This window comes from Belonocnema kinseyi, chromosome 6, assembly GCF_010883055.1.
Source record: "Belonocnema kinseyi isolate 2016_QV_RU_SX_M_011 chromosome 6, B_treatae_v1, whole genome shotgun sequence".
Classification (NCBI taxonomy): domain Eukaryota; kingdom Metazoa; phylum Arthropoda; class Insecta; order Hymenoptera; family Cynipidae; genus Belonocnema; species Belonocnema kinseyi.
In genome coordinates this window covers 129,785,269-129,798,506 of record NC_046662.1, presented here as the reverse complement: position 1 = coordinate 129,798,506, position 13,238 = coordinate 129,785,269, and the positions used below count along the sequence as shown (strand labels likewise).

General features: G+C 36.3%; 1 protein-coding gene across 7 annotated transcripts in view; it reads left to right on the top strand.

Moving 5' to 3' along the window:
• Positions 1 to 13,238, top strand: part of LOC117175209 (uncharacterized protein CG43867) — a 629,535-nt gene that overhangs the window by 451,162 nt on the left and 165,135 nt on the right. For all 7 annotated transcript variants that reach the window (XM_033364853.1, XM_033364852.1, XM_033364851.1 and 4 more), the window contains 2 exons: positions 4,583 to 4,814; positions 5,048 to 5,216. In XM_033364853.1, coding sequence (XP_033220744.1) covers positions 4,583 to 4,814; positions 5,048 to 5,216 — 401 coding nt within the window. The remainder of the gene's footprint in view (positions 1 to 4,582; positions 4,815 to 5,047; positions 5,217 to 13,238) is intronic.

Sequence of the window (13,238 nt, the reverse complement as noted above, 5' to 3'; positions counted from 1 at the left end):
GCGACTCCGAATTCGTGCTCCGCGACCTCGAAAACAAAGGATATTACCACTTTGCATTGAATAATTGCATGTTTTACATAAAATGACCGAGTGGCCACGTTTTCTTTAGGTCAGAAGCAAAGTGTGATGTCATAGAATCACAATGACTCCGGATTCGTACTCAGCAACCTCGAAAACATAGAATATGTCCACTTTGCAAAGACGGTAATCATGTTTCACCTGAACAATTTCTTCTCCTTAGCCTCGTCAAAAGTTATTATTTTCTGGAATTAATGACAGAATCAACGAATTTACGAACGTGGAGAGTAATATATTTTTTCAAATATTTGACCATTATTTAAACGATTTTCATTTGGTCAGACAATTTTTTTCACCCATTAATCTTGGGAAGTTATTATTTTCTGCATTTAATAACACAGTTAAAGAATTTTAACATTAATATTTTTTATTTAAGATATTAAAAATTATGTAAAGAATTAGTAATTACTCACTTGCGCCTTTCACATGAAAAAAGCTGATTACCAAATATCCTTAAAAATATATCAAACTGAGCATTCGTTAACTGTCTCATTAATTACGAGGGTCAAAATTAAAAGTTATTGGATGTTATTTTCATGTTAATTTAAAAATCCCGAGGCCACGGCTTAACGTTGATAAAAAGTTAAGGGATTTTTTTCTGCAAAACTAGCAAATTTTGATGGCATTGATCACAAAAATCGAAAGTCGAATTTCTGGACCCACCTGGGTGTCCGCTCCCGCAACTTGCTACACTGGGATGACAGCGTGGTAGCGGCGCACGGTCACACCAAAATAACGATCTGTCGTATTATCGAAGAGAACAGTTAATTTTGTTGAAATTAAACGTGAAATTATACCGAATTTTGATGTCCTTACTAGAAAAGAATAAAAGGGTGCGTTGTGGACAAAAAATTGAATTTAAACATTTTGTAAACTTTTTCTAGTCAAATTTTTCAATAACAAAAAGGTTTCTGCATTATAATATCAAGTTGTATACTTTTTTTTAATAATACGGTAAACATTCATTCAGATAGGTTTTGCCGTTTTAGTAATATCGATCATTCAAACGAATGTAATGCTAAAGTTCAATATGGCGTACCTACAGTAATTTCGAAACATTTAAAAAATCCTTTGGACAAGAAATGTCATCCCTTCTAGAATTAATCGATTTGGACACGATTTATAACGATTAACAGTGATCATAAGTTGAATCGATTTAAATGGTTGCTTATTCTGTCAATTGTTTCCAAACGTATTGAATTGAGTAAATCCACTTGCAGGCAATGCCCCCTCTGCAGTTTTCATTTGTAAACACACTTAAAGTGCACGTGCTTAATAGTTCCAAATTATATTTTTAATAGTTTAACAAAAATGTTAAGTACAAAAAAATATTATGTTTGTTCAGGCAGCATACCGAATGAAAAATTAAAATCATGTGCATTAGCAAAGTAAAAATCATGCCGTTTAACGACGTTGGAGTCATATAGTGTGATAATCAAGCAGGCAGTAGTAGTTTAATTAAGCGAGTATATTATTGCGAGGTGTTCATTTAATTCTTTTTAAATTGATATTGTTGACATTTTTTTTAAAGAGTAAAAAGCCCCTTGTTAATAAATAAAGAAATATTCAAATGATGTACTGACAACTTAACCTCTAACTAAGATTAAAAGATACCCACTTAAAAACGATTGGAGTCATTATAAAACGTAGGATGGCGCCAATATTTTGGAACACAGACTGAATAAATTGTAGGTAACTTCTACAATTTTTTAAATGTTCAGTAAAAAACTTATCCAATCCTTTGAAGTTTCTTGCAATATAAGAATTTTGAATTTTCAAATAAGTTTGATTTTAAATTTTTGAAAATTTATAGTTTTTAATATTTAAAATATTAAATTTGGTATATTTCAATTAATTTGTTCTGGATATGCCTAATCTTAAAATCTTTTAATTTTAAAGTTCTGCAATTTTTTATTGTATATGATATTAGATTGTTCAGAAGGCTTTATGTAATTAAAAAGTTTTTAAATTTTACAATAAGTTGCAGAAATGAACTTGTAGATTGAAATATACAAAAACTGTTACAGATTAATCTATTTCTAAATTTAAACATGAAAAATAATGGTATTTACAGGCTTAATAATTTAAAGCTTAATTTAATACATGCGGAATTTTGGTTTTTGGGCTTTATATCCAGTTGATCTCATAATTTCATTAACTGTTATATAACGGTATGGACGTTTTTCTACAATTTAGCATATCAAAGAACAATAGTTTATTTTTAAAATTTCATGAAACGTTTAGTTCGAAATGCTAAAATTAAGAAGTTGATATAGGAAAATAATAAATTACCAACTTGAAGTCTTAAGTACGGCCTCCGATCCTATGGGGAGGATCGAGAGTTTGCGTTCTTCCAATGAGTTAGACGGTGGGGAGAAAATTAGGTCCCCCCAAAAACGTGTGGGTGTAGAAAAACAAGGTTAATTACGTTATTCTGGAGTACGGTTTCCGATCCCTACGTGGAGGATCGAGAGTTGACGTTCTTCTAATGAGTTAGACGGTGGGATGAAAATTAGGTCCGTCTAAACCATAAAGAAGAAAGAGCAAACGGAAGATATCAATACTTTTTTCCAATTCTACAAGAGAATCGTGAGTAGTGGTGACCCATGGAATTTAAGCTCCGATCCTGCAGAGAGGATCTGAGCAAGGGGCCCTTTTGTTATATGTAATTTAAATCCTCTCCGATCCTACAGGAGAATCATGAGAGAAGAGCCCGGAATTAATTGGAATGGTTAAGGTGCGATTCTACAGAGAGGATCATCAGCAAAGGAACTTTTTTTTGGACAAAATTAAATTAAATTCTCTCCGATCCTACGGGAGAATCGTCAGCGAAAAGCCCGGAATTAATTATAATGGTTAAGCTTCGATCCTGCAGCGAGGATCGTCAGCGAGAAGACTACGGCCGGAGACGAACTAATACACCAACGTACCGAGAGGACGATGCCAGGTACCCAAGAGTGAAGCGAGATGGTCACGGGCCACGGTTTTCTAATAACGAACTGACCGCACGTGGCGTAACTTACGTACTAATAAGAAGTGGGGGGAGGGGGTTGAGCGCTTGTACGTTCAAATAAGGAAGGGACTGATAACTGTCTTTCTTGGGGGGGGGGGGGGCAGGAAGTCGACCGTCAATTGCTTAAACAATTTGTCGTTTTGTTGTGTAACAAAATTACTAAGTTTAAAATTAAGCAGTTTAGAAACCTCAATTTTAAAATCTTTAAATTATTTAATTTGCAATGTAGCCTTAAATACTTGATATAAAAAGGTTTCAGTTTTGAAAACCTAAACTTCGAGTTTTATTGACTCGTACATATTTTTTAAACCAGGAAATGATTCCAAACTCATTCTTCGATTTTAGTGGCTACCACACGAATAATAAAAAAGTTGGTTTTTCGCCATTCATTAGGGGTAGAAGTGAAGTGAAAATTTAGAAAAATTTAGGAAGCTGAATTAACACAACATTTTTTATTATAAGATGAATTTACATGTTAATAGCGGCGAAGAACTAAAAATAGAGACTTCTTTCTGATAAAAAAATCTTTTACCTCTAATAGTGTTTTTTCATTGCTTAACTCTATTCAATCAATAAACAGCCTGGCATTTAAGAAATTTTTTTAATAATACTTCAATCGCTTTTCTGAAGTATTAGGTTTTTTAAATATTCGTTTCATTTTTTTACCTCAACTGATTTTAAAACGTATTACGATTTATAAAATTTGCGCTACAATAAACAATTCAAGAACACCTGATAAAAAATAAAAATCTTTGTTTATTCACCAATATAAAATCAACTTTCTTTATTTCATCGAAAGTGGTGCACCACTTTTATCTGGCAAAAAATATTTAAAAATTTTTTTAACTTTCTTTCGTAACAGATACTGTTTGAAACTTACATTCTTCTAAAAAAGTAATTAACCTTCTTTAAATAATTCTCGCCAGATGAAAGTACTTCTATCACATGCCAAATTCCTGTACCCGATTGGAAACAATAGGAAATGCAAAATGCTCAATCGTTCTCAATCGTATTGACACACTTAAGAAACACGATTGGGAACAATTGAGATATTAGTTCCATGTTTTCTTATTGATCTCAATTGATGCTGAAAAGGGAACGAGAGTAGAACTTAAGACCGCGAAATACAGACGCGCGAGAGAGAAAGAGGGAATGTGGATTAGTGATGAACGAACAGGAGCCGTGCCTGGAAGAGTGTTTGAGAGGAGAGTTCGTTGCATTCTGGAAGCGAGTGAGGCGAATCGCGAGATACATATGTGTATTGTGTCAAATAAAGGATGATTTTGGACAAAGAAAAGTGAGGCGCAATTTTATGTTCAAGTGGACATCTAACAATTTACAACTGTATAAAATAGAAAATGTATTTTAAATTATGATGCAAAATATTTCAAACTTTCTTAGTTGCAATCTAAAATATCAATTTTAAAATGAGACTAAGATCATTTAAATCAATCAAATAATTATATAATGTACATATTTCGTGAATTTCAGTTTATTGTCTGAAGAACTGGCAGCAGCAGTTGAAAATCTGGTAATGCTGCCAAGTATATCTAGTGTGATAGAGTCAAGCAGGGATATTACTTCAGATGCCATTCACGATTACGCTGAGATATACACGCCGAGTAGAGAAGGAATTAATTGGAATGAACCCTGTCACCAAGATCAACGACCACCTACACCACCGCTTCATAGGTTTCCTAGCTGGGAAGCAAGAATATATCAGGTAATAATGCGAACTTTAGTATATCTTTTAGTTAATTTTTTTCTTTGAAACTTTGAGTTCGCTTCTATGTTTACTAAAGATGGCTTTGATTTATAAGTGAAAAATAGTATATTCTATGAATTTGTTAAAACAAGAATTTTTTGCACATAACTCCAAAACTTTATTTTTAACCCAGGTTTTATGGGATTACTTCAATAATATATTAAAAGTATGCAGTAACGCCACTGTTACAGATTGCAGATAGCGGTTTAGGTATTGGTCATGTTATCAGCGATGAAGCATCACCCTCAAAAGTAAATACAAATTCGTCTAAGCATCCCCATGCTATAGGTCACAATCTAGCAGCACACAGTACCTTAGGATACTGCAACATATCTGTACCAGTTTATGCAACTGTGAAAGGTTGGTTATCTTAAAGATGCATTCCTGCAAACTCCAACCAGAAATTGAGAAATTTAATGATGTATTTATTTTTCAAGGGGGAAGTCTGATCCAGCCGAGGTTCTTTTTCAATACGTTTTTTTCAAATATAAAATTGATTAATGTCACTTTTATTAGTTTATGAAACGTTTGTTACATGTGATAGTACATTTGCACACTTTGACGCGGTTCAAACGATGATATAGTGCAGCGATTCCCAAACTGCTTCCGACGGTCACCGGCCTGACCGCGGTGGGGGGGAAGCCACTCCAGGCCTTGCCCAGTGGCTCGGAAGCCCCCCCCCCCACTATGATGACCCTTTTATTTTCATGGCATTTAAGGTTGTTTAAATAACTAAAATCATAAAGACATGACTCAATTCAATTCTTATTATCTGAATCATTTTCCTGATAGCATTTCAAGAAAATGAATAAAAGTTAATGAAAATCGGTTAATATTTCAAGTAATTAAGCATATCTTTAGGTACAAGTAAAGTTACAATAACTGTCAACTGGTATTGAAGATATTAACCGATTTTTATCAACTTTCTTTTCATTTGCTTTAAATTAGATTAGAAAATTGATTTAACTAATTAAAATTCAATTTATTGATATTTTAACACATTTTAATCTTTCTCAACCGCTTCGACAATAGAAACATTTTTGTTGGAAAAAGTGTTATGTTTTGCTTGCTTACAAATTTTTAAGAAAGCAACTTTGCTGGCCCTACCGACAGAAATCTCAGAGTATATGCTAAAGATTCTCAAGGCTCTCAGAAGCTCTTTGAAATTCCGCGCAGGCACGCAGGTAGACATATTTAAAGGTCCAGGTAGCTCGTTTAAATGTTTTAAAGGCTTTAAAAGGTCCTTTCCGAAATTGAAATAAAAAGACGATCATAAATAACAAGCAGCGAGGCTGAAATTGAAATAAGAATTCGATCATAAATAACAAGCAGAAAGGCTATATCAATAGAGTAGCCGACACTCAAGGGTCCTTTGATAAGCTTTCGAATTGAAATTTAGAAGTAAATTTTTTTAAATCTCATAGTTAAGAACCTAAAACATAATGATTCGGAATCTACGAGTTTCGATGATTTCAGATATGTTGCTTTTTTTTAATGTTTAAAATTGAAATTAATAAAACTTTTCTGGTAAATGGAATGAGAGACGCCAAAACTCAAAACATTTTTTAATTAAACTAGAAAATTGTATAATAGTATATAAGTTATAATTATAGATAAGTATAATGAGAAAATTCATCAATTAAAAAAAAGTGTTAATAATTTGAAGAGAAATTTAAAAAGGGAGAGTCGGATTATCGATGGCCAGCTACTGTAAATAACTCTGCTCGCCCGATACGTGACGAATACAAAAGAATATTATATTACCGTCGCATCACTCTTAAAAGGACCACTAAAAGGACTTTGAAAAAGACCCAAATCTCTCTGACTATCTCAGAGTCTAAATCATTCAAATCGAACCTGCAAGTAGTCTCAAACCGGCCAGGTAATTTTGCCTAAGAATACTCTGAGATTTCTATCAGTAGGGGGGTTTCACGAATTTGTAGGTTTTCGCAACTTAAATTACAATTTACGCTGACGCTTACTTGTTTGAAGCACTTGAATGCTACCCGAATTGCACAACAGCCGGGGAGAAGCTGTTTCACAGGGGCAATTTCAAATTTCGCGGCTTCAAAGTTGCATTCGGATCGGCCTTTCGGTAAACGCCGGGGATCTTCGGATCAAGTTTATCTTAGGTTTCATGATTGCGTTCTAAACTTCTAATGTGTAACGATCCGTTTTTACTTCTCCCTATAAATTGTCTCAGCGGACGCTTCAGGCTATCCAGGGTAAAGTTTTAGTGACAATTAAAAAACAAATCTTTTTAATTTACAATAATTATTAAAGTATTCATGTTCCTACTTATCGTTACAACTCTACCTTAAGCCTTAGTGTTTTGTGTGGCGGGTGCGTGTATGTGTGAGTGTGTGTATTTGCGAAGATTGCAATGCTAAATGTAGAAAATTTGCAAAGAATACTGAACCGAGGCGGAAATAATAGAATTCCCTCACATGTTATTCCGGTTCCTGAAATTATAAATAAAAGGAGAACGCTGTAAAGTATAAACACGGAAATTTACAACCATCGGGTTTAAAAAGATCCGTGCCATAAATCATCCCCTCTACGGTAGGTACGGTAATTGCGGAAAGAGAGGTTGAGGTAAGGGACGGTATAGTGGGAGCGATCGTTGCTTGTCGGTAAATCTAGGGTAAACGGTAACCATAGGTGCTTCTCTAGGTTAGCGTTTATATCGGCTAAAATGGCATCCACAGGTGCTCCTGTTGGGTACAATTTTATGCCACAGTGTTTTTATAAATGTCGGTAAAGGCGGAAACGGTAATAAATTACAACTACAGGTGCTCCTGCCAGTTAACATTTATGTCATCGATTTTTGTAACGACAAGTGTGCATGTTCGTTACAGAAATAGTACACTCATCCCTAAAGTCCGTATAATCGGTAAAATCGGTAATTTCGGGGTTTCAGTAATGCGCAAAATGGTAACCCCATGGTCTCTCTGTTGGCTGACATTTATACGGCTTTCGGAATTGGCAATCAAAGGTGCTTCTATCGATTGTCAATTCCCTCCTCTCAGGAGCTTCTGAGAAAGGCAAGTATAGGTGCAGATATTCCTTGTGACTCTCGTCGGCACTCTCACTACCATAGGTGCACCTATTGGTAGGGAGAGTACGAGAGTCTTCCCTGAGCACGAGCTCTCGCATGTGATAGGTTCGACGTGTCCAGTTGAACCAGGCACCGCCGACTCAATGCTAAGTTCGTGGCGCCGTAAAGTAAGCGAAGCGCCGCGTACAACAAGCAAGAGAACTAAAATGTTGTGCTCATGTGTTACTGAGTGCATATATGCATACGTGGCTTTTTTTAGTTTATTATTAAAATTAATGCCAAGTGAAATTTAAAGGGATTTTGACATAATTAATGCCAAATGTAGCACAGGCGACATACAGTATAATAAATTGAAGTAACTGTACCCATTTGGGAAGCCATATTGCATGATTTGGCATTAATCAAACAATTGTGGAAGGTCTACATTAAAGCTGTTGCTGCAAAGCAGAAGAAGGACTTTACGAAGAACGAAATCACAACCAACAGACTTTCCTCATGTATTTTTCGAATCAAGAGACACACCCATGATGATGATACCTTGCCAGAATTATACTTTTATTTTTGTTAGGCTCAAGCCAATGTCTGTGGCTTTGACCGTGCTGTACCTGACGGCTCAGCTCAGCTGATCCTTCGCGATAGTAACCCACTTACCAACCATTCCCCCCACTTTGCTGAGATTCGACATCAGAGCCATCCACAACAAGCAAGACAACTACTTTCCTAGCTCGCCATCTCGTCTATTGGTGTCGACGGTGCCTGAGTTGAACTGCCATTCAGGCTGTCTAGCAGTTGCTTAAATGGGTGGGTCTTCGTGATGGTTGTCGGTGCGTTAGAGGTGGGGATAGTGCCTCGCTAGGCTCAGCGACGGAAGCTCGGTTGACGTGTGCGTTGGTGACGCACGGATGGATACGTGGATACAAGTGTCAACTAAATATAGGTTATTTATGTAGTAATTACAAATAATAAAAGTGTTTAATTAATAATTAAGTGAGACATATGGACTAAGAAGTAAACGTAAATTATTTTCTGCGCTAATAACATGATGGAATGGCTGCTGAGTGACAAATACTATAAAATATTAATAATATTTGGCGCTTCGAGTGGGCGAAGAGTGAAGTGTGTTAACACTTATTTCCCTCATGAAAAATGTATGTTATGAATAATGAATAATAATGTTATATTCCTCATTAAAAAAGTTTCCAAGCTTGAGAAAGCATTTGAGCTTCTTATTTCAAAGGGAACAACACTTTAAATAACAAAATATGCAATATATAGAATTTGATTACTTATTTTAAAATAGGGATTCTTGGTGAACACGCTATTAAACCAATTTTTATTGAAGTTGGGCTTAATAGTGAAAAATATGTGACACTGTTGAGGGATCGAATTTTGCCAGAAATCCAACACGTTACTGCAAACGATCCCGTAAATATACTCTGTAGATTTGTATCTCGCAATATTTATTCAAGAATACGTTAACTCAATTATATCTTAAAAATTAAAGTTCCTTACTCATAGAAAAAAATTGTTTACAATTTTTAAAGGTCACTCTAAAATCAATATGATGGTGTTTCACTGCGAGGAACAAAATGAGCTACAAAATCAAATCCTTCGCAATTTTTTCGGCGGAAGACTCATAGGAAAAGGTTGACTAGTTGAATGACTTCCGCTCTCATGTGGTTTAACCCTCTTGGATTACATTCTATGAGGGCCCTATAAAAACTGTGAAGCTTATACCTTTGATAATGTCGCTAGAGTGGAGGAATTCACAGAAAAAGTTGGCGTTTTATGCCAGTCGAAGCTTACTCCCGTCGTACAGTGTTTCAGATGGTACAAAAAGGTGATCAATAGTCGAAATGTTATCCGATTTGCATGCAATTTATTTTCTAACTACTTTATGGTTCGCTGATTCCAAATATGTTGTAAAAATTTCAAAATTAAAAACGGCGGACCCAATATGGCTGCCAATGCATGTCATTCGCTGTATCAAATTAGGGTAAGTGATTATTGACGAAATAATAATTATGTATGCAAATGAATAATGTACAAAAATTTATTGAAATTCCCTCCTGGAGTATATACAAACAATCATTACTATATTTTCAATTTTTATCGCAAATGATTCCTTTCCTTTTTTTGGTAGACTTCTAATAGCAAGAGCCGGATAAGAATTAAGAAGCAACCTCTGAAAAATATCTTCGTTTGTTTTGACTCTCAAACATTTTCTCGCATGGTGCTCTCTGTATTTACGGATGTCTTTGTTTCGAGCTTCTCCAGCTTCTCCAGATAACTGACCAATGGGGATCATTAAATGTTTCTAAACTGATGATCCATGTACTAGGATTTTGTGCACAGTTGGTGGCATTGGATACTACCAATATAATTCCGCATATAGTAGTTTCGCAGTTGCAATGCAGTCCGCCTGGAATTTATCCGCATTTAGGAGATAACCGCTATATAAAGCGAATAAATTTACAGAAAATCGAGGTATAACTTCTTCATTAATATCTGAAATTTTTTCAATGTTATTTAAATAAATATTCGTACTTATTTTACTTTTATCGTACATTGATTGCATGCTATTCACCTGTAATTTCAGCAGAAAGTTTAGGATTTATCAAGAATCGTCTCGCGTTATTTTTTATATTTGAGGCTCCATACCCCTGCCTTGGAAAATCGACATTCAACCTCATTCGCGATTTAAATGCAGCTTTTTTCTGAAAAATTAAAATGTGAGCTATTTTTCAAGATTCAGGAAAGTAGCTTAGTTGTATACAGGCATTAAAGATAAGAGCAAGTAGTGCCAGGCATGAGATAGGAAGCTTTTTGAGGATTAAATTTGAAATTGAATCAGGGCCGGGAGCTTTGTTATTTTTAGTATTTTCAATATGTTTGGTTAATTCCTTACGTTTTATTTTTTTGAAGTTATCAGTGCTTGGGATTTTGAGAAATTCGGAAACCATTTTTTCGCATTCAAAGACGTGCAGTGGGTCAGATGGCTCTTCGTGTGGAGCGAAATTACTTTTATAACTTGCTGCTAAAAGATTTGCTTTGTCGGTAGGAGAGAGCGCAAAAGTTTGATGGGATTTTTTGAGGGGTGGAATATTTAATCGCGGCTTCGTTGAGGCTTTAGTCATACGATATATAGAGTTATCTTTAATTTGAAGTTTGCCGACTTCTGTGTTCCAATGTTTACATCTGTGCTCCTGAACTTTAGTTGATATTGTTTTACGCAAGTGATTGATTGTGTTTTTGAGAATGCAGCTTTTAGTTTTTCGATGGGTTTGACAGAGTTTATTACGGGTATCGATAAGGTCTTCAATCTCGGGACTGAAAGGTGGGTCGTATTTGTTAACGGTAGACAGAGGGACCGAAGAGTGAATTGCATTTTTTTTGCTAGAGGTGAGATTTGTTGTGGCTTCGTCGATGTGAGTAGAGTTTGTTAGTGTGGGTTTAAAATTAACTTGAGTTTCAAAAGTGGAATTGAATGTTTGCCAGTTCGCTTTTGCGAAGTTATAGCGAGGTGTGCCCGGGGCCTTTTCACAATTAGTGTAAAGGCTTAAGAGAACTGGTCGGTGAATTTGGAAATGGCAAAGTCGATAAGGTCAGACTTATTTTTTTTATTGTGGGGGAAAAAGGTATGAGATTCGGGTGCTGAATCTGAGAGATTACTGTCATTTATGAAGTCGAATAATTGTTTTCCGATTTTTTTGGTTATTCTGCTGTTCCAGGCTAAATGTTTGGCGTTTAGGTCACCTGCAGCAGTTACCGAGGGAGCAAGTGTGAATATTTTATTGGAATCATTTTTTACGAATTCTCGAGAGGGAGACTGGTAGAACGAAACAATGGCATATGATTTCCCGTGAATTTTTATTTGTACAGCATATGGTGACGTTGTTTTGGTGAATGCAGGTGGCTAGTTCGAGTCTTTTATTTATGATACTCTGCGAGTTCCAGAAAACTATTTTTAGAATGTTGTTATTAAACGTAGGCATTTTCAATAGCAGGTGATAGGATGTTATTTATAATTTTGGCAGTTGCGGTAACAGCTTCTGCCATGTTCATTTTACCCCCCATTATGTCGGTGGCTAAGGTTATGGCTCCTTTTATAAGGTTGATTAAGTTGACTCTAATGCTTCGTGAAGTTGCATTTTGAGCAAGTGCCTCTTCTGGGGTTTGTTCGATTTGTGGGGCCTGACTTTTAAGGGCTGTAGGCTTTGTAATTTGAGGGTTCTGTTGCTTTGTTGGTTGTTGTTTAATTTCGGATTTATTCTCGCATGCTTTAGGTTTAGATGCTCCTGAGGTTACTATAGTGCTGTAAAGCAGAGTACTCTGCGTTGAAGTGTCTCTGGCGAAAGGTGAGATCCCTTGAGAAATACCTTCGTTAGGTACAACCTGAGATGCGGGTAGGTTGCTGTTAGGTACTTCCTTTAGGATATTTCTGGTTTTAGTATTTTTGATTGGTTTTTTAGAGGCTTTTTTTAAGGCAGGGCATCCTCTATAATTTGCTGGGTGATTTTCAGCACAGTTAGCGCAAGTGGCCGGGGCCTGTGCATCTTTTTTGCAGCTGAAGCTGCATGCGAAGCCCCACATTTGACATAGCGTGGGGTAGCATGGCACATATAAGAAACATGATGGAATCTCTGGCAATTGAAGCACTGAGAAGCTTCTTTAGGCTTAACGTACGGCTCCACAAATATTTTGATAAAAGCAAGCGACTGTATTTCTAGCAAATATTTTGCCTGTGGTGTGTTAGGTACAGTCACCAAGAGCATGGGCATAGACTTTTTGTTTTGTCGATTTCTCATGCGAGAGACCGAGGTAATGACAGTGTACCCTTCTTCTTTGAGTTCAGGCAGTACACATCATCAGGGAAAGAAATAGGAACGTTTCTGATTACTAGTTTAATAGGGGGTAAAATTAGGTTTTTATATAGGTAGTACGTCATCGGCCTGCTTGGCGAGTTTCCGCTTCTTGCTAGGTTCGAGCTCTGTGACATTCGCTTCACAGAGCGAAAATTTGTTAACGAAACGCGCCCTTTTAACTGCTAGCGCACCGGCCCTCCCACTCCGCTAGCCGGGCAGTATCTCCCACTCCGCGCGGAATTCGTGTGGTGGGAGCCTCGTCGCTGAGTCTCCCACTCTCAGTTGATGGCTCAATCACAGCGGCGTTCATCGGTGATTGGCGCGCCGTGCTCTCGCGTGCGTGATTGGCTCATTTAATTTGAAGTGCGCGACCGAATTGAATTTCTTGCTATGCTTCGTCTCACTCTCTCGGTGTCCAGCGTTACACTTTGTTCCTTATGACTATTGCTTTATCCAATA